The sequence below is a fragment of the Choloepus didactylus genome, chromosome 9 (genome assembly GCF_015220235.1).
Source record: "Choloepus didactylus isolate mChoDid1 chromosome 9, mChoDid1.pri, whole genome shotgun sequence".
Taxonomy (NCBI): domain Eukaryota; kingdom Metazoa; phylum Chordata; class Mammalia; order Pilosa; family Megalonychidae; genus Choloepus; species Choloepus didactylus.
The window spans coordinates 57923991-57950825 of NC_051315.1; the positions used below are offsets into that span (position 1 = coordinate 57923991).

At 41.2% G+C, this 26835-nt stretch overlaps 1 protein-coding gene across 3 annotated transcripts in view; it reads left to right on the plus strand.

Annotated features, from left to right (window-relative positions):
• Positions 1-26835, plus strand: part of NOSTRIN (nitric oxide synthase trafficking) — a 74448-nt gene that overhangs the window by 5910 nt on the left and 41703 nt on the right. The window contains exons 3-7 of one of the 3 annotated variants that reach the window (XM_037849902.1): positions 4733-4874; positions 5795-5880; positions 19550-19633; positions 22204-22266; positions 22460-22541. In XM_037849902.1, the coding sequence (XP_037705830.1) occupies positions 4836-4874; positions 5795-5880; positions 19550-19633; positions 22204-22266; positions 22460-22541 (354 nt within the window). In that variant the 5' untranslated portion in view covers positions 4733-4835. The remainder of the gene's footprint in view (positions 1-4732; positions 4875-5794; positions 5881-19549; positions 19634-22203; positions 22267-22459; positions 22542-26835) is intronic. The other 2 variants (XM_037849903.1, XM_037849904.1) reach the window with 2 other exon arrangements.

Genomic DNA, 26835 nt, shown 5'->3' on the forward strand with positions numbered 1-26835 from the left:
TCAAGGTAGGCTTTCTGGGGTCCACACAGTCACCCTCTTCCCTCATATCACCTGCTGGACCAGCACCAGATCGTGGGGCTGCTCCTCCAGCCTGGTTCAGAGGCCAACCTGAGCAGCTCAGCCTGGCTCCTGAGTGGCACTAATAGAAGATGCCTGTGCAATGGCCCATGGCTCCTGAGGGTCTCTGATTCATGGTAGAGATAGAGGAGGTAGCTGTGGCCTGGCACAGATGTCCTGTGGCCCACAGCATCCCCCGTGCACCTGTGAGGCATGTGACCTTGGTTGTGCCAGTCCACATTTCTTGGACCTCTGTTTCCCCATCTGTAAAATAAAAGAAGGAAAGTATAGAGTAGACTATGTTCCATTAATGTTTTTTTAAGACCCCCCTAATGCTGTGACTCTCATAATCTAAGACAGACGGCTATGGAGATAGCAAATATTTCAGAGACGCCTATTAAGTACAGGTAATACCTTTGCTGGAAGGGAAATGCTTTAAAATATTATTATCAATGAATTAGAATTCACACAAAACCCACAACACAGTGCCTGGCCTCCAGAAGGCAACCAGCAAATGCTTTTTAAATTACATTTAAGTAGAATTATCATAGTTTATTTAACACTGTTAGGATCTTCATTATCTAAAAAAAATTCCCATGCCAGCACCTAGAATAAAAATAGATTTTTCTAGAATAACTGTATTTAATTTCTTAATCATTGCAACTGTGGAAAGTCAGAAAGAGCAGCTAGGCCAAGGTTGTTATAGGGCATTTTATATTGTTTAAAGTTCATGTGTCTGACCATTTCATGTGCCAATTGCCTGGATTACTAAGTTGTTTTTAATTTAATGACCATATTTATACAAGAGAATTTGCTTATAAGTGCTGGGCAGAAACATTTTCCCAAATGGCTGAATGGGAAATGCCTGAATAGAGAAGTTATCCATGTGAAGGGATTTTTTTTAAGGACTCAGAAAGGTCTTAAATATTCTATTACCGACCTGAATCCCTCTATCAAGGAACAAACCCTGTAATTCCACAACTATAAATGGCATTTTTTCCTGCTAATTAATGACTCCAGGGAAAAGCATATTGATATAAATTCATAAGGAGATGTAAGATCAATAATAGGTCCTTTCCTGGAATGATTGCTTGGTAGAGGTGGGGTACTGGAATTCTCAATGGATGGGAAAAGGGCACCAAAAATTCACCTTCCTCATGACTTTGTCCTTCTTCTTGTGCTGGTTGATGACATTAAGAAGCCATCTGCCCTACTCATAACATTTAAAGGTTACTATAACTCTGAGTAAACTTAGTGTGATTATACTGAATAGGCCATTTATAAATATATTTGTTTCTGATGGATTCTCTAATTTATTTGCTCCCCTAACAGTTCTAATCACAGTTCTGTCCCTAACTAATATGGCTATTTCCAGCAACTCAGGACTTAAAATCCTCAACTATAAAATTAGGGGATTGGACTTTAGTGATTTCCAAGCTGTGCTCCATGAAGCCCCTTCAGAGGCCTTCATAGGGGATGGGTGGGAGGAGAGGTGGGACAGAAGCTGAGAGAGGTGGGAGCCAAAGACAAGGTCAACAGATACAGCCTCTCCCAAAGCATCTTTGTTCCAAGTTTTCTAATCACACACACACACACACACAAACACACGCACACACACACAGGATTAGATGGTCTCCGGGGCCTGCTTTGATAATTATTCAAGTCTACTTTTTATAGCTTTCACCTTCAGGTCTGAGTAGATGGTACATGATAAAAGATACAGAATCGCTACTACTAAATAAGGGACTATGGTGAGATAATGGAAATATTTTTAGCAACTCTTATTTATTGGTGATACCTTTATCTCAATCTGGATCAGGGTTCGTCTAGGAGTTTCCAGTACATTGTACATAGAATCAAAGATAAAGATTTTCTCTGTTTCTATTATATGCAGAACATCCTGCTCTTATCTGATCACTAAATTAACAACAACATACCCTATTGAAGAGCTTCCAGAACTGTGTGTGCCTAGGCACATTGGAGTTCAGGAAAAGGGTTACAGGTGTACCTGACACACAAATTCCCTCACCCCTCGAATTGGCAGAGTGTGACTGGGACAGCCAGATCCCATGGGCCAGGTGCCTCTGCCTTGAACTATTTACCATGCTGTACCAGTACAAATATAATTTTCTATGTGTGCCATGATGGGGGAAAAGTTAGGAAGCTCTACTCCACTAAATAATGAGAAATCATCTTCAAGAATCTCAAACTGGCAGCCCAAAGGTGAATTGAGGCCATAAGACGTGCTATGTTTGAGGAGCCCATTACTTTGAAAAGTTGAATTTGAATGCGTTTGGAGAAACAGGTACTTTCCACACTGCCACTCTCCCCCCAGAGGCCACTGAGTTTAAAACCACTGGTTTATAAGCTTTCATGGTGGTCTAGCCTCCTAACACTAGTGTCCAGAGACACTATGAAAAATATGTTTTGAAGAGTGTTGATGACCTAATAAGTTTGGGAAGTGCAGCATTCTCTGCAGCCCCAGCTCATAGAAAAATTCTCCACTGAGTCTGCTCATTTCCACTTTGGTCAAGGTTTTGCCTGCATGCCCCCATCCTCACACTTGGTGTCCAAGGTCCCCTAATCTCTCTCCAGGACTGTTGGATGGCAGACTGTCCTTGGGTGATAATGTGCCCTGCGGGCCCAGCCTCTGGGTCAGTTCATCTCAGCGTCCCTTCCTCCCACTCCCGTGTCTCCAGATGGGAGGCTCTCTTTGTTCCCACCCTGAAGGCTGCCAGTCCTTCTGCTCCTTCTCTCTGCTCTGTCTTCTCCTCCCACCCGCAGCTCAGCCCTATCTAATGTTCAAGAGCAGAAAAAAAATCATCCTGGAGCACACATCCCAATCTTTTTATCTTGTACTTGGCCTCAGGGCTTCTATGTATCTTTGTTTCTGCTTTGCTGTGGGCTGGAGAAGGGAATAAAAGCTCCCTGGGTATCAGTGAGAGAGCAGACGGGACAATACATAAAATATATATAACTTAACACTGTGAGATATTTAGAAGTAAATCAAATAAAAAAGCCACAAGACCTATAATGAAAACCATAAAACTTTATTGAATGTAAAATAAGATTTGAACAAATGAAGACTTACTATGTCCTTGGATGGGAAGTCTAAATACTATTTAAAAAAAAAAAAAAAGAGTTTTCCCAAATGAAACCTATGTGTAATGCAATTCCAATTAGAATCTCAACAGGAATTATTTTATAAATTGTAATTAGATATGTGTTCATATGAAAGAAGAAGTGCCCAAGAATAGCAAAAGTAATTATGAAAAGGAAACAATGCAGTTGTTTAAAGAGAGAGCAGAAACGAAAATGCTAATATCTGGTAACTTAGAGAGTAAGTATAGAATGTGGATCAATATTATTCTCTGTATGTTAGAAGTGTTTCATAATTCAAAATAAAATCCTTTAAAAATAAAAATTAAGTTAGAATTATGTTCAGCTGTATATAAAGAAAACCCAAAATAAGAATGACTTAAAAACCATCTCATTGGATTTATCTCACACATAAAATAAGTCCAAAAGTTGAGTTGAGGGCTTGTATGGTAGCCCCAGGGCCAGCAGGGACTGAGCTCTTCTCTCTTCTGTACAATATCATGGGATCCACCTTCCAGACCTCAAGACCACCTCAGGGCACCAGCCCTCATTCCCAAAATCTAGGTGACAGGACAGAGGCAGAAGGGAAGGGAAAAATGGGCACAGCTCTTTAAGCGGCCACCACACACAATCGCCTACACCTCCTTGGCCAGCACTTTCGGGGCTGCACCTAACAGAGGGGGCTCACATACGACTCTATTCCAGGGACGTGTGCCCTGCTAAACACGCATTTATCGATTTTCTAAGTGTGTGTTGTGGGGTGTAATTGGCTGTTATGGGAAGAAAACAGAAGGGATACAGGGGAATTTGGTGAAAATGTTTAGGTAACATAAGAGTAAACAAAAAAGTTAAGTAAATTTCTTTACTCTAAGACTTCTCACAATTTTAATATGCTCACCCAAACTTTCCCATTGTATCATTAAGCAGAGGACAGAGGCCTTAATAGTATCATATCATTCACATATGACAAGTTATTTTATTGGAAATAAAGATTAGAGAGTGTCGTTGCCAAATAGTAATTTTACTCTCATGGCTTTCATTGAGAATCACTTCTTTGTGGCAGTGGCCACAAATTGGAACCCCGCTACAGGTGCGCTTTGCTTATTCAGCAAAGGGTTTTTAGATTTGTGATTTGTTGGCTACCATTTAAAAAAAATCATGTTATTTCAGACACAAATCCTGATTTTGGCTTTTTTGGAGAAATTGGAAGATCTGGCCGTCCAGATCTCTACAAGGCAGAGATAGGCCAGAGAGATTCTGGCAGCTGCCTCTGAAACTCCCTGTCCTCCCCTGGCTCCTCACTCTTTCAGAGGCTGCAGGAATTTGGGTTTGCAAATCCTGCTTTAGAAGTTAACAATTTCTTTATAAAGAGCTTTGGAACTTGACCAGTGTCCTTTTGTCCCAGAGAGTTTCACTGAAACTGTTTGCTACTACTGTGTGTACAAAATCCTGCCAGGGTATCCTGTGTTAAATAAATCCAAGAGAAAGTTAAACTACTGCATAAAGCAAAAAGGATCTTTCTATCTCTAGGACTGTGTTGCTATGTCCTATGTATTGGCTTATCCCACCTCCAAAGGTAGGAACCTGGATGAGGACATCGCTTTAGCTCCTTCCTCCGTTTGATACTCTGCTAGCACTGTACATCAGAAAGATTGTCAGGGCCCACAAGGCGTTCATCTATGCAACCAGGCCTGCTGCAAGGAAGGCACTCAGTAAGTGTGAGTTTCCCTTCCTTTTCTCTTCTTGACAAGGTGCCCAACTGAATGCTGATAACTTTTAGAGTGCTAGAAAAGGCCAGGACACTGTACACGCAAAGAACCATAACACACCATTCAATCCACATAGAATTTGCTTTCTCTTAAGTAAAACTGCATCTCCCAAATGGAAATTGTATGAGAGAGTGTATTTGGGACCAACCCATGGCCTAGTTCACCCACTCTGTGAGGAAGGCTGCTTATCAGCTGGCTCTGCATTGGCCCACTCAAAAGCTATCAACATTTGCAAATCTATTTTTCAGAACGATGTTCTAGAGTTTTAAATCGAAGAACAAAGCCATTCACTTGGAATTCCTCTGTCTGTAGGCTAAATTTATATATCATATGGTTTGGTTCAACCAAAAAGTTCAGCTCCTTGTTATAACATTATTGTTATTAGAGGCAAAGGAGACATTGAGAGAATTCAGACAAAATTCTATTCACAAGTTATTAACTTACATTTCTACATCTCGTCCAAGAAACACTCACTTTAATGGTTCAGGGTTTGCCATAGCCCCAGGAATATTGTTTCGAAGTTAGGGTATGTGTGAATAAAAATGGTTATGTGGTGTTCTTTTAGAAGGTACTTTTGATCTTTCTGGGATCAATAGGGGGCAACAGGAAGCCAGACTCCAAATGCACCCCATTCCCAAATTGTTTACCTTTGGTATACGAGAGAAGGTTTTTTGAAAAGTTCTCTAGTATCTTTCATATCCAGGCATAAGAAACATAATTTTTATTTTAAAATCTTATCCAAAAGATATCCAAAATATACGCTGCATGATCATTTACAGTGAGTCACCATTACAGCAGCATTCTGGATTTACAGGAACTCGATCATTGGAAGAGCTCATAATCTTCCTGTGGTTCTTTCTTTTTTTCAGTATAATAAAGTGTACAAGAACCTAAAGGAGTTTTCTCAAAATGGAGAGAATTTCTGCAAGCAAGTCACATCCATTCTTCAGCAAAGGTACAAAATGCACGTTTGCAATACACAGTTCTTCCTTTTTGGTTGCAGCAAGAGACGTGACTGTAGGAGTGATTTCAAGCTGTCCTGCTTTCCAGAATGTGTGTTATAATTCGGTACTTGAGAAATTGGTTTGAAGAGTGATTCTCCTCTGTTGCACATTTATCACTTGGGTACCGTAAAAATCAAGGAACAATGGGAAATAATTGTGCTAGGGAAGGAATCTTTTGATTCCTCAGACTGAGTTCAACAATCCCTCAGGGCCACAGTTGTACCTGACGCATATGCTCATTACTGTACTTCTACAGATGGCAATTATTAGTTTACATTTCTGCCTCCCCTACAGAGCTGTGTCTTACTCATCTTTGGGTGTGGAGCTCTTAGAGGCTGGTGTGTGTGACTTCTCAGTAATAACTGATGAAAGAATGGATGGATGAATGAAAAGTCACCGTTTTCAATTTCATATTCTCCTAAGACTAGAGGTGGTCATGTGTAGAGCTGTTCTCTGTGCTGAAAGGAGGACATTTAGCTCAGTTAAGAAAGTTACAAAAATTTCTGCTTAAAACTAAGGAATGCAAGGACTGAATTGGACTGTGTTCCAGTTTGCTAATGCTGCGATTTGCAAAACACCAGAGATGGCTTGGCTTTTATGAAGGGGGTTTATTTGGTTACACAGTTACAGTCTTAAGGTCATAAAGTGTCCAAGGTAAGGCATAAGCAATAGGGTAACTTCACTGGAGGATGGCCATTGGCATCCGGAAAACCTCTGTTAGCTGGGAAGGCATGTGGTTGGCGTCTGCTTGCTCCCAGGTTGCATTTCAAAATGGCATTCTAAAATGTCTCTGTATCAGCCTCTTGGGGCAAACTCTGGGCTAGTACCTCCAAAGTGTCAGCAAAACTCTGCTTTCAACAGCCATCTTCAAAATGTCTCTGTAAGTTGCTCTCCAAAATGCCACTCACAGCTTCTCTGAGTTCCCTCTGTTTGTGAGATCTTTTTATAGGACTCCGGTGAACTAACCAAGACCCACCCTGTATGGGTGGGGCCACATTTCCATGGAAACATTCAATCAAGAAGTCACACCCTAATCAAAGGTGTCACTCACAGTTGGCTGGGTCACATCGCCATGGAAACACTCAATCGGATGGTTCCAACCTAATCAATACTAATATGTCTGCCCCCACAAGATTGCATTAAAGAATATGGCTTTTTCTGGGGGACATAATATATACAAACCGGTACAGACTGTGAGAGATCTTTTAGGCCAGTTCCCTACTTCTACATAGCTCTGTAACCAATCTCACTGAAGAGATCTTCAGGAGAGATTGTTTATTCTTTTAGGGTAATCCACTTCAAAGCTTAAAATATGATACGTGTACCACAAGAACAAAGAACATGCATTGATTGCATCCTGCATTAGGAGATCAAGAGGAGAGGAGAGCATTAACTTTATCATAACAATAATTGAGGCCAACGAAACAGAAGAGAGATCAAAAAGGTTATTATAAAGAAAGCAACCAGATCTGTCAAAGGGGGCCAAAAAGAAAAAAAATTTAAATATAAAATTATTTCCATCCTAACAGCCAAACTGCTTTGATTCCATGAAAGAGAAATGGAGAAGAACAATCTGGCAGGGAATTTGTTCTATGAAACCAAAAGTTTTCATCCATCTCAAAGGAAACTATTTAAAATAAGACAAATTATTATACAAACTCAACCCATTGCTTAGATAAGAAAGCATCTCCCAACTGCAGATCAGAAGAATCTGTACACGTATTTGCCTTGCTGTCCCAGTGTTCAAAACTAGTGCCTGGTATAGAGCTGTGAACACAGAAGGCAGGTGATAAATAATGCAGCTGGTAAACAGACTCAACAGTGAATTGAATACATTTGGGGGAGTCACTGTTCAAAAGCTGCCTCCTTGTTTTTTCCTTGTTGAGATCACTTTACATCCCCACCCTGCCATAGACCTATCTACTTTCTTTCTACAGAGTCTTCATGTCTTAACCTGTGTCTCTCTTGAAATAGCTTCCATCTGCCCTGGACCTATTAATGCACAAAACCCTCTGCCCACATGTCCACGAGTGGCAAACTCACCTGGTGAGGAAGAAATGCCTGGGTAGCCAAAGATACCTCCCTTCATGGCTCTACCTCCTTCTGGAGGAGAATTTAGATTGTGAAATCTATAGAGTACTACTAGTTAGCACAATTATTTGCATATCTCTAAGATAAAAATTATAAAGCATAAATACAAAAGAGGGATCTAATTTTTTTCCTAGTCCAAAAAAAAAAAAAGGCCACCTATTAGATTGTTTATGCAATAGATACTTTCCTAAACATTTTATAAATTTCATCTTGTACAATTAAATCATTTCTCCTTAATCAAGATGCCATTTTTGCAGTTGCTTTCCTGATAAATCTGCATTTGGCAGTGACTGCTCACACTTGAGCTTTAAAGGAAGTTTCCTCCCCTTACTAAGCTCTCTGATCATGTATTTGACCTGAAGGATGTTCACCTGCACTAAAGGAGTCAGTATTTGGGGAGAAACTTTTTTTAATGGAAACAAATACTCTGTTAATCTGTGAATATGTGGCACATTGTGTTTTCTTCGACGGCATTCCTTTATCTCAGCGGGCAATGACAGAGGCTGCTTCACTTCCGCAGACTGGGTCGTTTCTCTCCCAGGGGAAGTGATTCTGAAGTCACATCCTCTTCCTTCTTTGTTTGAACTGGGTCGACATAATAACCATGTCACCAAGTATGAACTGTCACAGCCCAGCAGATTACATTCCTCTTTACCCATTCTGGGAATTCAGTAATTACTTCCCTGGATATGAAAATGATAAAAAGGTGATTCCCACTAGCTACCCAGACATGAGCCCAGGGTTTATTTTCCCTTTAAATGAGCAGACTATTACATATGAATCAATTATACCTTTACTTTATATTAGAAAATATCTGGAAAGCCAGTACCCTTTAAAAGAAACTATCTTCTTACTTAGGGTTATAGGCAAGTAATGGGAAACCTCATAAGATAAGTAAAAAGGAACTCTTGAAATACATATAGTAGGCATTTCCACTGAAGGTTATGACATAGAAAATCTTGGAGGCGAAACCACTGACGAGCATCATAACAGATAAAGTGAGGGAGAACGTGGGGCTTCTTTGAGTTAAGGGTACATGATACCTAAAAGGCATTCAGGAAATACTTGTAAATTGAATAAATAAATGAGAAGATAGTTATGGATTTATTTTCTTATTATTACATCTCCATTGTTAGAAGAAGCTCTTTAACATCCTTGGATATTTACCTTTTCAGACCCCTGGTTTAAGAGTCTGTTGAAATGTGGTTCTGCTTGGTTCTGCTTCACAGAGTTCTGTAATAGCACGTGGACACAAGAGGCTGCATCACAATCAAGCCCCAAATCCAGACAATGTTTCATTTCAAAGCTCAGCTGTCTTCTCCACTTATTCTAATTGGTGATGACAGACAAGGGCAGTTGTTATTGAAACACCATTTTGCCTGGATATTTTGCAATTCATTGTCACATGTAGCTCCTTTTATCCAATTAGTTGCTTTGGTTTCCTTTACCCACAGTAGCAAACCAAAATCTGTACTGGCTAGGGACACACAGCAATTCAATCCACAATGCCTAATGCAAAGTCAACAGGTTCACTTTAATACAACTACAGATCAGATTTTAAAAGACAAAGTGCATTCCCAGAAGCTATTTATGAGTGTTTAGTTCTCTGCACCCGCACAGCTAATGTTTCAACAGGCTTTGATAGGAAAATCAATTGTTCCCCTGTATAGAAGCTTAAGATCAGCTTTCAAATGGCAAAGATCATTGCTCAGGACATTAAAAAAGGGGAAAAAAAAAAAAAGAAAAAGGAAGTGTAATTGGCTATTTGTTCCATCAATAATCCATTTCCAACACTGTCAAAAAAGGAATAAAAAATTGAAATGAAATCTTTTCTAAATCTTCACCTTTTCTACTCTACCCATTTCCTTGGGTTATCTTAACTATCACAGCTTCAGCTCTCTTTTGTACATTGATGACTCCCAGATCTATATTTCTAGGCAAGATTTCTTAACTGCACTTCAAACCATATATTCAACAGCCTGTTGGCCCAGTGAAATCACAAAGGAGTCAACGTAGCCAAAGCAGAGATGGTATACCACCTCAACGTTTTACCACGGTGATGGGACCATTGGCCATCCAGTCAAGCCAGAGACCTGGAGCCATCCTTGACTCCTTCCTCTATCCCAATTCATGATCAAATCTTCCTGTTTCTCTCTTCTGAACCACTCTTGTACCCATAGATTTCTTTTCATTCCATGGCCTCTGTCTTCGTTCCGGAAAAAATCTCTTAAACTGTTCTTCTGTCCAGGATTGCTATCGCCACTGTACAAAATTACCTGGTAAGGGGAGGGTTGAGACAGAAAATCCAATCCACTCTTACCCTTCAAGTCTTGCACTCTGGCTCAGAGCTGCATCCATTCGGAGGGCCTCCTTTTTCTAATTAAAGCAAAATGGCCTCAACTTCTAGACTGACTAGGGCCTGGGCCTGTCTCTAATCTTTCACTCTGTGGCCATGACGTGGCCTAAGAACGCTTCAAAGTCTCCCTTGGCTTTAAGGATAAAGTTCAGCTCTCAGAGTATTTTACATTTTTTAACATACAGTTTATATATATTTTATTATATCTGAAATGTGGGCTATGCCATCCTATCCACTTGTCTCTCTCCATGTCCCATGAACCCACCCCTCTCCACCTTACTTATCCACTTGCGGGCACCCCTCACAGGTCCCTGCATTATATCTCCTGCCTGCTAGACCCTCCTTCTTCTCTGTTGACTCCCTTCAACATGTCATTCCATATTCAGCCATCACACTCCAGCAGGCCTTCCTTGACCCCAATCCCCAGTTTCAAAAAAGTACCCATGAGAATGGTGGGTAGAAGTAGCACTTACCTCTGCTATAGCTCCTACTGCCCTGCACTGTTTTCCTCTGTCCACTGGTCTTTCTCCCCCACTGGACACTGAACTCATTGAGGACCTTTGGCTCTCACACGACAAGCAAAGTGCCTGGCCAGAATAGGCATTCAATAAATGCTCGCTAAATGAACATATGCATTAATATTTGAGTGACTCTGTGCCTTCAGGGACTCATAACTTTTAAGAAATTCAAGTTAGGCTATTTCTGAGGAGCAATAAATGGGTGTGTCAAAATTTGTTTATAGAGTATATAGCATATTATTTGGGTTTTGTTCAAACTAAAAAAGAATAATAAAATTATAGAAGAAACTATCTATTCAGCACTTTCTAAGGACCAGGCACTGTTTTAGATGTGCTTTGTACTTGATCTCATTTACTTAATTCTCACAACCCATTGTGGCACAGACTCTCATCCATCCCTAATTTATAGATGGGAATATGTGACTTAAGGAAAAGATGATGGTACCTTGATTCCAAGGCTCAGTACTAGGGCTATTCTCCAACAGGCAGTTTGGGGCCCTGCTGTGGGAGAACCACATGTGTAAGGGGGCCTGATCCAGCATTGCTTCATAGAGTCATGGGGTCCTCTATGGAAAAGGACATCAGTGGTCATGAAGGCCGATGACTTTCAAACCTTGTTGCTCAAAGATGCCACTTCAGAGGAGAACCTAAGATGGTGGCTAGGAGAGACAGGGCAAAAAAACACCTCCATGAAAAATACTGGATAAAAGCCAGAAAGTGACCCAGAACACCAGTTCTAGCAATGCACCAGCTGGACAAGGTCTGCTAAATCCACAGGGACCGTGCACTTGGTGAAACCAGAAGTCTGTGTTCTGAAACGAGTGAGTAAGCTTGCTGAATATCCGGCAGCCATGCTGTGGTGTGGGGAAACCATGAGTTGGCATTTGGAGGCAGACTAGTTCTTTTTTAAAAAACCCAAAAGTGGCTGCAGATATGGCAGCGAGAACCACACAGTGAAGTGTAGTAGGAACAGGCTGTGTGAACGCCTCAATATTTGGCGTGGAAGATAGTCTTTCGCACACCCACTGCTAATTGTCTCAGAGAGAGGAAGGCAGAGGTGAGCCAAAAGGGGAAAATAACCACACCCCTGGCAGCCATCTTCCTGGCGGGCCGGGAATGCTCCTGCCTGGCGCCCGGGCCACAGCCCAGAGCTGTGCCAAAAAACCCAGTGTGACAGGAACTGTTTCCAGCAACATGCGCACAAGCCACAATATCAGGCGTGGACAATAGCCTATCCTGGAGTTGGGAGGGTGGAGCTGTGTGAAAAGAGGGAAAGTAACATGCCCCATACAGCCATCCTTACAGCAGGCTGGGAACGCACCTACACGGCCCAGCAGCCCAGAACTTCCCTTGAGGGACGGCACGTGCTTGTGACATAGCACAACCTTCCCTCAGCAGACGCCCTAGAAGGGCATGGCTTGGAAGAGGGACCCACTCAGAAATCCCAGGGACCATACACCAAGGACTTGTGAGTCAGAGGCAGAGAAAATCTGTGGCGAGACTGAAGTGAAGGTTTAGACTCTTGCAACAGTCTTAAATCTCCAGGAACACCTGGGAGGTTTGATTATTAAAGCTTCCCTCCCTCTCTAACTGCTCAGACACACGCCCCACATTCACAGAGGACAGCACCAACAATACACCCAAACTTGATGCACCAATTGGACCCTACAAGAATCAGACCTCCACACACCACAAAGACACAGTTGGGGAGAACTGACTTGAGGGGAATAGGTGACTTGCGGACACCATCTGCGGGTTAGTTAGAGAAAGTGTATGCCACCAAGCTGAAGATCTGACAAATTGGAGATAAGTGTTTGAATCAGTCTATATATCCTAAAAGAACCCTATCAAATTAAGCAAATGCCAAGAGGCCAAAACAACAGAAAATTTTAAAGCATATGAAAAAAACAGATGATATGGATAATCCAAACACCCAAATCAAAAGATCAGAGGAGACACAGTACTTGGAGCAATTAATCAAAGAAGTGAAGACAAGCAATGAGAGCAAGGCACAGGATATAAAGTACATGAAGAAGACCCTAGAAGAGTATAAAGAAAAAATTGCAAGAGTAAATAAAAAAATAGATGATCTTATGGAAATAAAAAAAATTGTTGACCGAATTAAAAAGATTCTGGATACTCATAGTACAAGACTAGAGGAAACTGAACAACGAATCAGTGACCTCGAGGACCACAGAACGGAAAATGAAAGAACAAAAGAAATAATGGGGAAAAAAATCAAAGAGGCCACTTCAGGGGTTGAGGAGGGGTTTAGATGGGCAGGGCTCTGTCCACAACTCACTTCTTCTCCCACTTCATCATAGCAACTTCGCTAGTATTAATAAGTTACGCCAGGTGTGCCAGTTTGTATATTTATGTCCCCCAGAAAAAGCCATATTCTTTAAAGCATTCTTGTGGGGGAGGTGTATTAGTGTGGATTGGGTTGGTCCATGGAGATGTGACCCATCCAACTGTGGGTGATAACTCTGATTGGATAATTTCCATGGAGGCGTAGCCCTGGCATTTAGCGTGGGCCTTGTTTAGTTTACCTGGAGCACTATATAAGCTCAGACAGAAGGAGCTCATAGCTAGCTGGAGCTGAGACAGACATTTTGAAGACGGCTGTTGGAATCTGATGCAGACATTTTGGAGAGCGCCGCTTAGCAAACTATAACAGTGGGATTCTATATAGAATCTGTTTTCTGGTTAAAATTTTGAAAACCACCTGTCTTGTCTACTTTACTTGACTTTCCTCACCACCACACCGCTCCTCCTCCCACACACACATAAACACACTCAGTTCAGGAATTAATACTCATCGGGGATCTGAAGTGCTAGAGCTGCCATAATTGTGCATTCCCTGGACCCAAAGTTAGCAGGGACTTAATGAAGTTAGCTGAGACTATCAGCCCATACTGGGCAAAATTCAGGTCTCACCCTCCCATCTCACCTTCTGTCTGTTGGACTGTTCCCAGGAACCAGAATCAAGGCAATCCGTGATGACTGAAGTGGATGTTGCTAGCTAGCCAAAGAACCCAGCCACTCAAGTAACAGTGAAAATGTTTATCAAATTGCCAGTAACTAACTTTTAAAAACAACCTATTTGAAGATGAATTCATGACTATCTTTCAAAAGGCAAATTGGTAAAGCTTGTGTGGCAAATACCAGCATGCCAGGCCCCAAACTGGAGACTGTTGCCTCTGGAAAGTGGAAAACAAGAGATGGAGGTGTTACCATAAACAAAGAATTTCAGATTACTAAAATTCTCTCTTAATTCACAGTGAAGGGAGGTCTCGGTCACCTGCTTCTCTCAACCACAGGAAGGCATTAACTCATTTTAATTAAACCTGCATGGACCTGGGGGCTAGTTACAGTTGTTTTTTTTTAAAACCACTTTTTATCATCCTGATTTTGTTAGAGCAGGATACTCTAAAATTAATTGTAAGGTTGCTGTTCTAGTTTGCTAATGCTGCTGGAATGTGAAACACCAGAAATAGATTGGCTTTTATAAAAGGGGTTTATTTGGTTACACAGTTACAGTCTTAAGGCCATAAAGTGTCCAAGGTAACACATCAACAATTGGGTACCTTCACTGGAGGATGGCCAATGGTGTCCGGAAAACCTCTGTTAGCTGGGAAGGCAAGTGGCTGGTGTCTGCTCCAAAGTTCTGGTTTCAAAATGGCTTTCTCCCAGGACATTCCTCTCTAGGCTTCAGTTCCTCAAAAATGTCACTCTAAGTTGCTCTTGGGGTGTTTTTCCTCTCTCAGCTTCTCTGGAGCAAGAGTCTGCTTTCAATGGCCGTCTTCAAAATGTCCCTCATCTGCAGTTCCTGTGCTTTCTTCAAAGTGTCCCTCATGGCTGTAGCAGCTTTCTCCTTCTGTCTGATCTTATATAGTGCGCCAGTAATTTAATTTAGACCCACTCTGAATGGGTGGGGTAGCACCTCCATGGAAATTATCCAATCAGAGTCATCACCCACAGTTGGGTGGGGCACATCTCCATGGAAACACTCAAAGAATTACAATCTAATTAACACTGAAAGGTCCACCCACACAAGATTACACCAAAGATAATGGTGTTTGGGGGGGACATAATACATTCAAACTGGCACAGTTGCTTACGTTCGTACAGTTTAATTTGTTCTCTATCTAAAATATTGAATTAAAACCACATATTTTCCATCTCTCCTTTCTTTCAAAAGTATAATATGTTTTAAAAACTAAATCAAATGTTGGTCTTTGACTTATTGGTTGGTCTTCATTATTACTAATGAAAATTTATTGACCTGCCCCACGTTTGGGAAGGAAATTAGAATTTAAATGGATTAAAAGTCAGCATGTGCCATTTCCCTGGTCCACAATCTCTAAAACTCACTGGAATATTCTGTGATAGAGTTACCCATCCAAAGACTTATACATCATCAATTCTGCATGTGTCAAAAGATGGATTTAAGGAGGAATCTCATGTAGTATGAGCTATTGTAGCTGTAGATGGGGAAAAAAAAGAATGGGAAAGACTTAGAAAATGAAGCACAATATACTTACAAGCTTGTTTCTGGTTATTTTAAAGAGTGAATGAAAATTCCATGTCTCAATGTGAGATTAGTGCTGCTTCTCTTGAGGCCCTTTGCATGTGGTGTCTTTTAGGCCCGAAACCACTATAAATTTAGTTCCCTTCAAGGAACTGGGAAGAAACAAGTCTAACGGGGCTATGTTATAGCAGTCTCTGCCCTGGGAAACCATTCAGCGGGATTTTTGAAGGGCTATATACTGCTTCATTAGACCATAAACACGGGCTAACTACACTGCAGTGTTTTGTTTTAAATGACAAACATTCCGACTTATAAAATCGACAGCTCCCTATACGCTTGCCACTTGGAACATGGATACTTATAAAATAGCACTTTTCTCTAGGAGGGAATTTAACCATTAACATCTATTAAGATGAAGGCCATTCGTGACCCTCTAGAGGCCTGGGAGATTTTCAGCAGCGACACACTTGTCAGAGAGGGAGCACAGGGCCATGTTTCACCCCCGGGGCTCCCACAGCCACCCACCCAACCATATTTCAATGCATTTTCTTCTGAGTTACAGAGCAATCTGCTGAGGTTTCCATAGTAGTCATTAGGGTTTAAGATTGAAGAGTAGAGGATTTGCATCCTGCTTTGCTTGGTCTATTTGAATGCTGGATCTAAAACCTTTTGGGGACATCAATAAATTGAAGGCAGAGAGATATAGGATGTATTTGTGCTCTTCCATGTAGGCTGTGTCCAACTGCAGTCAACCTCAAAGAGCTGGATTGATGATATTCAATATCAGAGCCCCTTGCTTTCCACTTTTCCAGGCCTTGAACTCCTCCCACAGCCCATCCCCCTAAATGCCTTCTAACTGCTTAGATGCTTTTCAAAGAGGCTTGTTATATCTGCACCCAAGCTGCTATGGATTCTGTCTCTAGTTGCTATGCCACCAGGAGCTGCGGTGACTCAGAAAGTGAAATGAGAGGCTGTGTCAATTTTTAAAAGTACTTTTTTTGACTCCCCCTGCCATTCTCCATCTCCTGCCTTTCCCCCACAATTTCAGAAGCGGGAGAATGGCACAGTTAAACAGGCAACTTACTAAGCCAGACTGCCCAGGTTCAAAACCTGGCTCTGTCACTTCCTTTGAGTCGTTTTCCCCTCCATGAAATGGGAAAAGTATGCCTACCCTGTGGGGGCTACCGTGAAGTAAATGAGGAACCATTCCTAAAACACTCAGAATGGTGCCTGGCGCATTGTAAGTGCCCGATGAATGTTGGATGTTACAATTTTGTGTGTAGGCAGAACACAGGTCAAGCATCAGCAGCATGTCACAAAGGTGTTAGCAACACATTTGTCGGGAGAGCACGGTTTGGACACTCACTCTTCATGTGCAGGATTACAAGAATTTTTAACCTATCGGCCAACCCGTAAACCCACAAATCTGCCCTGCTGCAGATTTCGAAGTCACTTGAGTGTAAAGAAACATTTCCCAGTGCAAGAAATGCTTTGTGGTAACTGCATCTCTTCAGGTTGTGCACCATCCTCCAGCGAAAGTCAGTGGGAAACACTGATACAGAAGCCCAGGCTCAAAAAGGACGAGCCCTGTCGCCTCAGAGTGAGAACGACTCTCTCCCTTTCTTGCCACCGAAGCCCAACTGCTTTTTTTTTAAACCAGGTGAATCCAATTAAGTTAACTGCCAGCCTGTTAGGACTTAGATAAGTTAACAATTTAACCTTTTCATAGTTGTCCTTTCTATTTCCACTGAGTCTGTGAGAGCCTTGTAGGGCCGGCGAGAACATTCTGAAAGTGAAACTGAATCCTGAGGGAAGCCGTGCGTGACACACTACCTTTCCTGTTAGGAGCATTCTGGTTGCTCGGAAGCTAATGGATGAGAAAAGGCAGAACCCATAGGGCCCCCTGTGGCGTTTCCCCCCTCCTCCCCCCATCTCTATGTTCAGCCTGCCCGGAAGGTTCAGAGATTCTTCTGAGTACATAATAAGAATTAATATTTATGGAATAGATTTTTCATGCCCGGCACTGAGATGAGCACTATAGATACATTGTCACATTTAATCCTCTTTGCACTGCTTCCAAGCAAGAACTGAACACTGAAAAGGGAAGGTCCTGAAAAGCCTTCAGTCGGCAATGGACTGGGTAAGGGTTTATGTGTCTAGCTATTCCAAGCGCCAGAAAGCAATGTCTCTGACACCAGAGCTGAGCACAGCTCCTACGTGTGGGAATGCATCTAGATAGCTCATCAGTTTCAAGTCTGCAAAAGTGGTGAGGGGAGAATAGACTTCCAGCAGAGACCAGTAAGAATTCTAAATCAAGACCTGGGGAGGAGTTCGTTTGCTCGCTTGTTCATTTGTTCATTCATTCATTTATTCGTTCATTCAAGAACCCAGCACCTCCCATACATAAGCACTGTTGTAGGCATGGGTATATAGCAATGAGCAAAACATATTCTCAGCTGTCATGGAGTTTACATCCTAGGGATGTTCATAGAAGTACACTAAAAAAACGAATTATAACATGCCTGACAGATGTTGTGATATAAATAAAGCCACATAAGGGGATAGGTAGTGGTGGAGATGCTCTTTTAGATAGAGTAATCTCTGAGGAGGTGATGTTTGAACAAGACCTGTTGGAGATGACATGAAGCAGAAAGCCATGTGGTACCCAGCAGAGGTCATAGCAAGTGTAAAGGCCCTGAGGCAGGATGGTGTTTGGGCATTATGCCGAAACAGGGTGAGCAAGGGGGTGACTGAAATCAAAGAGGTAGCCAGGAGTCTGATCATGCAGAGCCTTAAAAGTCAATAACAATCCTTTCAGTGAATGAGCACCAACTTCTTGCAAGGCCTAGCTTATCACCACATTTTAATTGTCACAAAGCTCCTTGAGTAGGTCTGATTACTCCCTTTCACCTGGCCTACAGCCATGCCACTGAATCGTGGAGATCACCTGGGATTCAAAAGCATCTGGGTTCATCAAGAGCAAGGTCTCTCTCAGCTTGCTATCGGCCAGCACTCTCTTTCCCCATCAATTGGAACATTTTCCTGGAACAGAGAAATGCATCTTTAAGTGCAATGAGATATTTATTTACCAGTTTCAGTATTTAAAAATGCTTGCCTTAACCTTTCCTTATACTTCGGCAAGGTCTTGATAACAAATGGTTGGTTCCTACACCTAGTCCTTAACATGCATGCAACAATGGTCTCTCTTTCATAAAGTGGTAAAAATATCTCAGAGCACTGCTTTACTAACAGGGAAAAATAAGTAGAAATTTAGCAATAGTATAGCCCATGGTGTCTGGATTCTGTTTTATAAGAAAGAGCTGCTTTCTTTGCTGGGTCTATAACATTGAGGCTAATTTGAGAAAATGTGCAAGTATTAAGCTAGTTACTAGAGAGTTCTAAGATTGTTTCCCAAATGAAATGAACTCATCAATAATTCTAAAATATAATTAAAGGACTGGAAAATAAGCATCAATGACTCTCTGATCCTTATTAAGAAAGAAAATATAAGTTGGACTTCATTTCCCACGTGTTTAGTGTCTTCAGTCAAAAGTGAGAAGATAAATAGAAATATGCCCTCATTTTAGCTACAGATGGGCCTATGAACAAGACGTTCCCATATGGTAGATTCAGTTTAAGATGAAAGTGATTCAGTCCATCCAAAAGTACCAAGGAATTTGCTTTTGGAGAGCATGCCCCAGTCTCCCTATTGCATCTGGGAATGGAAACTCCTTGTCTAAATATGGCATTGGACACCTCTGCAGCTTACTGTTAGAAGGCTAATGCTTAGTTAATTCAGTCATAATTTACCACTTCATTGCCAGCTATTATAATCTACAGCTAATTTGATTGGTTCTAATGTCCTGGGATACCTAGGAAAGTTTTTTGTTCCTTACTAGTATATAAGAAAGTTACTTACTAGTATACAAGAAGGTTAAATAACAAATTATCTCCCTACGTAGGAGAAGAGAATCCTTATGGTAGACATAGCACCTCTTGTTTAGGCATTAAATTTTCAACCTTAGGCCTTCTTTATGGGTGTGTGTCTGTGTGTGTGTGTCTGTGTAGTTTTGCTTGATTTCTGGCGAACACATCCTCTTTAACAAATACCCCTTTACTTCTAGGGCCAACCTGGAGATTAGCTATGCCAAAGGACTTCAGAAACTGGCAATTAAGCTGAGCAAAGCATTACAGAGTACAAAGAAAAAGTAAGTATCATGGAGGAGGTAAGCCAAAATCATTCTTTAAAGTGAAATATGTTCAATTTCAGCTTCCTTTTAATAAGTGTGGCAGGCACAAAGTGTTAAGCATGGATTCTAGTTCTCGGTAATTTACTATATCGCAGGCCCTGTGTTAGATACTTGATGGATTTAATTCTCACAACAACCCTCAAGAAGTCTTATTTTTATCCCTACTTGCAGATAAGGACTTGAGACTTAGAGAGTTTAAGATACTTGTCAGCATCACACAGACAATATATTATACAGCTGGCTTCATCCCAGGTCTTTATGACTCCTATGTCCACGTTCATGATCAGGCCTTGGTGACAAAATTGAACTTGGGAAGCCGTGGTGTGAAGTCAGAAGCCTTGGATTCAGAAAGTCTGAATCCTGCTTTCTCTCTTACTCTGTGACCTTTGATAAGTACCCTGGCCTCTCTGTACCTTGGGTTCCTCCACTGTAAAATAGAATAATGATGTGTGCTCCATTGTGTGTATGTGTGTGTATGTGTGTGGGGGGGAGGATGCATATTAAATGAGATAATGTATGTCAAGAGTTTAGCACATTTGATGCAAAAAATTTGATCCACACTCTCCTTGATATATTGCAGGACTAAGAATGAAGTAGAGTCCTTCTCTGGGGTGAGGAGAGAAAGATATTGGTACTTTATAAATGGTCCATTAGTGATAATCTCCTAAGAGGATTTTTGACTAATGCATGCAGATGTGACCATAATCTTAGCGTGTCATTGCAAAGATCCTTTTGATGGGGAGAAAGAGAGAGAAAAAAGAAAGGAAGCCTCTGGAGCTCAAATTCCTAATCTTCCTTAGGCATCATCTGCAATAGCAATTAATGGCTTTGAAATGACTCTGACTTTTAGCCTTATTTTTACTTTTAAGATTGTATTTTACTAGGCTTCCATGACCCAGAATAGCACAGTGGCTGAGTATAGATAGAGTTTATTTGGACTGGCGGTTTAAATTCTAGTTCCACCATCTCCCAGGTGAGTGACCTTGGGCAATTCATTTCATCCCTCGGTATCTCCTTAAAATGGAAATAAAACCTATCTCAGGGTTGTTGTGAGGATTAAATCAGATAATACAAGAAGAGTGTCTAGCAGAGTACCTAGCACAGAGAGAATGATCCATAAATGTCCATATGGTTGTGAACCTAATTTTCTCCCGAAGAATGAGAGGTCCGGAGATGGAGGGGGTGGGGGTGGGGGGTTGTCTTAGTGTTGCGACCCTGGCACCCGGCATAGTATTACCAAAGAGGTGACGTGTCGATGTTTAATTAACCAGGATTAGTATAACAATATTTAATGATAAACAGTAAGTGAATTTTTTCTATACAAAAATCTGTGTTAGGCACTTGTACAGACATCCCCAATTAATTCTATTTTAAAAGATCAGTTCATGAAGGTGACTTTTCCAAAGTCACATAGGAAACAGGGAGTATCTATAAGGGGCAAATGTCAGATTCTCTTCTGAAAGGTGGGCACGGGTTTAAATCAGCTTAATTGAGGCTTAATTACATATTAAAATTCCCATCTTAAGCTTAGGGTCTGGTAAATTTTAACATAAGTACACGCTCATGGAACCATCACCCAAATTAATATACCGACATTTTCATCATCCCAAAAAGTTCCTTGTGCATCTTTACAATCTCTCATCTGTTTTCTGTCTATATAGATTAGTTTCACCTTGTCTGGAATTGCCTACAAGTTGTACTCTCTTGTCCTGGTTTTGTGCCTGGCTTTGGATAAGCAGAAAATCTGGCACGCTTGGCATCATCCTTCCATTCTCAGACTGCAGGGTGCAACCTAAGTCATTTGGAAGCAAAATCCCTACCCCATTCTGATTTTCAGCTTCCAACCCACCCCCATCAAAACTCACATAGGCTCTGTCCCTGCTGTTTATTGGCATGATTGGGCTTATTGTTTGGCCTTGTGAAGGCAGATTGTTCAGGCTGCTGTGAGCCATGCCCCTTCTGTGGGGTGCTAAGTTTAACCAAGGGCTTCACTTGTAGAGGATATAATACAGCACTTCCTAATCCTCCGTCTGTGCTGCTAGGGAGACGGTGGTGCTGTCCTTGTGTTAAGTTAGGATACCACTCACAAGACCAAAAAATATCTTAGCTGTTGCCCTAAGAGTCACCAAGTAGCAGGTGCTGGACACCAACCGCGGGCACTGCAGGTGGGACATGACCAGGACTCTGGAGTCCTCTGTCACTTAACTTCCTGAGCCTTGGTTTATACATCAGTAAAATGAGGAGCCCAGAGAAGACTGTCTTTAAGGCCCTTTGAACCCTAGCATTTTCACCCACCTGTTTTAAACACCTTCTCACTCTTGGCTATTTTATAAGCCCCACCCCCATGATGAAAAATGACTGAGGAAAAGGAGTGTATGTAATGACTCTATTAGCAGAATTTCAACCCATGGAGAAGTAGAGATTAGATTACAGGAATGGATGTAATGGCCAAACACAGTAAATCCACGTGATGCTTTATTTGTCGGCGTTTTCTGGGACAATAAACCCAGCCTTGTTTTTGCCCCCAGCTGTCTCGGCAGTGCCTGGGCCTGGGCCTCGGAGGGCATGAAGGCCACAGCGGATCTGCATCAGTGAGTGTCCCCACCCAGCCTCGCTCCGGCCCCGGAAGAACCGTAAATATTAAACGTGCCGTGACTACTTCCCTTCAAGCTCACACTGAACAGATACACCCTAATACATCATTTTATGCCCCCAGAAAATAATTTGGAAAGTAGACGTAAATCCTAATTCTATGTTAGTGTGTCTTTTATGTTCTATTCCCAGAAAACTCGGCAAAGCAATTCAGTTGGAAGCAATAAAACCAACTCATCAAGTCCTGACTGCACAAGAGAAGAAGAGAAAATCAGTGAGTTAAACCCTGACTTTTCTCCCCTGTTTAAAGCATGATTCCTTTCTTTGCCCCAAGAAGGAAAAAGTGATCTAAAAGTAATACTAGATATCAGGAATTCCTCATAAAAACAATCAAAAATATAAACCAAACATTTATGTACAAGGATGTTTGTTATAGCATTGGTTACAATAGTGAAAAACTGGAAACATCCAAAAATAAATTATGATAAATCCAGGCAATGGAATATTACCCAAACATTAAAGATATTATTATAGAAGAATTTAATGAAATATGCTAAATAAAAAAGCAGGATGAAAAAAACCTAACAATATGATCTCAATTTTGTAAAATAAACATGTATCTATATGCATAGAAAAGAACTTGAAGATTACTCTCCAAAATGTTGATAAGAATTATCTCTAGATAGTGGAATTGGTGGTTATTTTTATTTTATTTTTCATATTTTCAGTTTTCTTTTCAATGACTAGGTATTCCTTTTATAAATAAAAGAAAATAAATACAATTTTTAAAAAAGAAATGCCTTTCTATGCTTGTAATCTTGGGGCTTATGTAAAGTCAATAATGAGTACAATCCTCAAATATTCTTAACAATAGGAAAAAAAAAAAGCCTAAACAATTCTTTCAGGGACACCTGTTCCTTTTGTATTATCTTTTCTGTCTATGCCCTTTTTTTTTTGCCTTTCCTTCCAGAACAGTTTCAATTGTGTTCATTTTTCTTTTTCTTCGTGTATCCATAAAGTTGTCAAGTCCTTTAAATATGTTTCCAGGCAACACAAATGGGCATTTAATAAATGCTGCTTGACTCTGCAGATTAGGAGCAGATGGGGTCATGGTCACTATTTGTGTCAGGGGTAGGTGCAGAGAAGAGCTGCATAAATTGTACTAGGTGGTCTCTGTGAAGGGAAGGGGTAGTGGAACCTTTAGACTATCCAGGTTCAAAGTGGCTAGAGTCTCAAGTGACTACAGCCAGACAAAGTGGGTCATAAAGGTAATAAGTCATTATGATGAGGGGATTTGTGATGAATCTGATGGAAGGGAAATTACTTTTTTAAAAATTTTCAAAACTAATTAAATTGAGTCAGGAAATAGAATTTATGTTTGTGTGTACATATATGTGTTTAAACAGAATTGATGTTCTACCAAGGGTTAGGGTGTTGAGAGAAATGTACAGCAAAACAAGAGAGCAATATAACCTTCTGCCTTTGCAAACCAACTTAAAAATTAAAAACAAGAATGGAGGATCATGGGAAATGGCAGAGTAGGGAGCTCCAGGACTCAGTCCTTCAACCAAAACAACTGTTAAACAGGCAGAAACAGTCTGAAACAACTATTCAGAAACTCTGGAGGCCAGAAGAACACCATACAGCATCCAGGGAAGAGCGAGAGGAAGAGGCTGACAAATAACAGTAAAGAACAGTAAATTGCTCTCTCTACAAGCAGCTGCTGTGTGCCCATACCCCCACTCTCATAGCAGGCCACTGTGGAGTCAAGCCCCTGACTAGCTGCTGCTGACAGAAAAGGACACAAAAACCTTCTTCCCCAAGAAGAGGGGTGGATAGGAATGATCACTGATCACAGCTTTTGAGTAGCAAATTGTGATCAATGGGGGCTGGCTCTGAGGGTAGCCATTGTTTCAACCAGCCCCGGGCAAAGGCAATGGCAGCTATTGTTTCAACCCACCTCAGACAGGGGTGGTGGCGGTGAAGATTTAAGCATGCAGTGCTTCTTCAGGACTGCGGGGGACAGTTAGCTGAAGGGCTGCATTTGCTGGGCAGGCCAGGAGAGTTCAGCTTTGGAAAACATTGGAAAAGTCTTGGCACCCTTCCTGAGCCCCTCCCCGGTACACTTTGGAGACTCTCTATGCCCCTTTCGTGGGTCTGTGGCCCTATTTTGGCTGGGAAAGTCTTCTCTGTTGTGCCCTACTCCCAGAATTTGCCTCCCAGAATTTTTGCCTTCAGGCAAAAGCAGCTTGAGATGACAAAAGCTGTATAAAAGTTAGAGGCTGACAGTCTGGGACAAAGGTCTGTGGGCTTCAAACACCAGGAAGAGAGACCCTTGTCTCCTGGGAAAGAGAGGGGACAAGCAAACTCCTATAAACAGCTGAACTCCAAAACAAGTAACAAGCAAAAGCCCAGGACAAGACACAGGCCCAAAAAGACAGGGAAAACCCTGCACACTGCATTTGCCTTGTGCAGACCTTCCAGATAGGAGGGCTGAAGCTCAAAGAAATCTTTGTCTTATTACCAGCTGGTTACAAAATCAAGAAACAGACATCTCAGGGAATAAGTCCCAGAGTTAACTTTTTATAACGTTAAAATGTACATATGAAACAAGAGCACAAAACAAGCAAAGACACAGGAAATGATGGCCCATCCAAAGGAAAAGAATAAAAATCCAGAAAACACAGCCAAGAAGATGAGAATGTGGACATGCTGAAAAAACCTTTAGGATAATGGTCTTAAAAATGCTCAAGGAGATGAAGGAAAGTGCACAGAAAGAACTAAAGGATATAGGAAAACAATGAATGAGTTATATGAGAATGTCAGTAAAGAGATGGAAATATTAAAAAGTAACCAAACAGGACTACTAGAGTTGAAGACCACAATAACTTAAATAAAAAATGCCATGAGGGTTTCAAGAACAGATTGGACCTGGCAGAAGAAAGAATCAGTGAACTTGAGGAGAAGACACTTGAAATGAGTCAGGCTGAGGAGCAAAAAGAAAAAAGAAATACCAATATTAAAAGCAAAAATAGCCTAAGACACCTCTGGGACACCATTAAGCATACCAATATATGCATTATAGGAGTCCCAGAAGAAAAAAGAGAGAAAAGAGCAGAAGGAATATTCAAAGACGTAATGGCAGAGAACTTCCCAAACTTTGCAAAAAAGTGTGAAAATACATATCCAAGGAGCCCAGAGAACACCAAACAAGATAAACATGAAGAAAAATAGAGCCCATCTTATACTGATCACACTTTCGAATGCAAAGGACAAGAAGAGGGTTCTGAAAGCTGCAAGAGAAAAGCAACATGTTACATAAAAGAGAGTCCCAATTAGATTGAGTGTTGATTTCTCATCCGAAACCGTGGAGGCAAGAAGGCAATGGTTGAAATACCTAAAGTGCTGACAGAAAACAATGGCCAGCCAAGAATTTTACATCCAGGGAGACTCTATTTCAAAAATGAGGGAGAAATGAACACATTATAGATAAAGAAAAGCTGAGGGAGTTCATCACCACTATACTGGCCCTATAAGCAATGCTAAAGGAAGTTCTGCAGACTGAAAGGAAAGGATATCAGACAGTGGTTCAAAGTGGCATAAAGAAATAAAGACCATTGGTAAAGGTAAATATTTGGTTAATTATAAATGCCAGTAGTATTGTATTTTACTGTTTGGTACATAACTCCATGTCTTACTTCCTACAGTTACCAAAATGCAAATACATAAAAAGTAATGATGAATCTTTGTTTTTGGACGTACAATGTATGAAGATACAAGTTGCAACAAGTACAAAAAAATGGTGGGGGGCAGAGGCATAGAGGAAAGGTATATGTGCATGCTATGGAAGTTAAGTTGTTCTCAAACCAAATTTGATTGTTATGTATTTAGGGTGCTAAATTTTAACCCCATGGTAACCACAAAGATAATAAATGGAAAATATATCCAGATGGAAATGAGAAGGCATTCAATATGGTACAACACAAAAAGCAAATAAACATAAAAGTAGGCACTAACGGAAGTGAGGGACAAAAATGGTATAAGACTTACAAAGGCTAAATATCAAAATGGCAGAAGAAAGTCCTGTATTATCATCAGTGACTTTAAATGTAAATGGAGATAGATTGTGGTGATGAACGCATAACTATGTTATCATACTGTGGACAGTGGATTGTATATCATGGATGATTGTATGGTATGTGAATGTATTTCAATAAAACTGAATTTAATAAAAAAAAATGTAAATGGATTGAACTCTCCAGTCAAAATGCAGAGATTGACAGAATGGATAAAAAGCAGGACCCAACTATATGCTGTCTGCAAGACACTCACCTTAAAGTCAAAGATACAAGTAGGTGGTCGCGGCAGCAGTGGTGCTGGGACCAGCTGAGCAAGGAGATGCAAGCAAGCAGACACGGCCCTTGCGCCTGCCCAGTGTGCTCACCATGGTGATTCAGGGTCTCCAGCAAGCTCGGCCCTGCGTAGGGCCAGGCAGGTGTTGGTGATGGAAGTCAGACCCCTTTCAGAACTGAAAGGCAAGCTTGCTGAGTGCAGGGAACATAACAAAC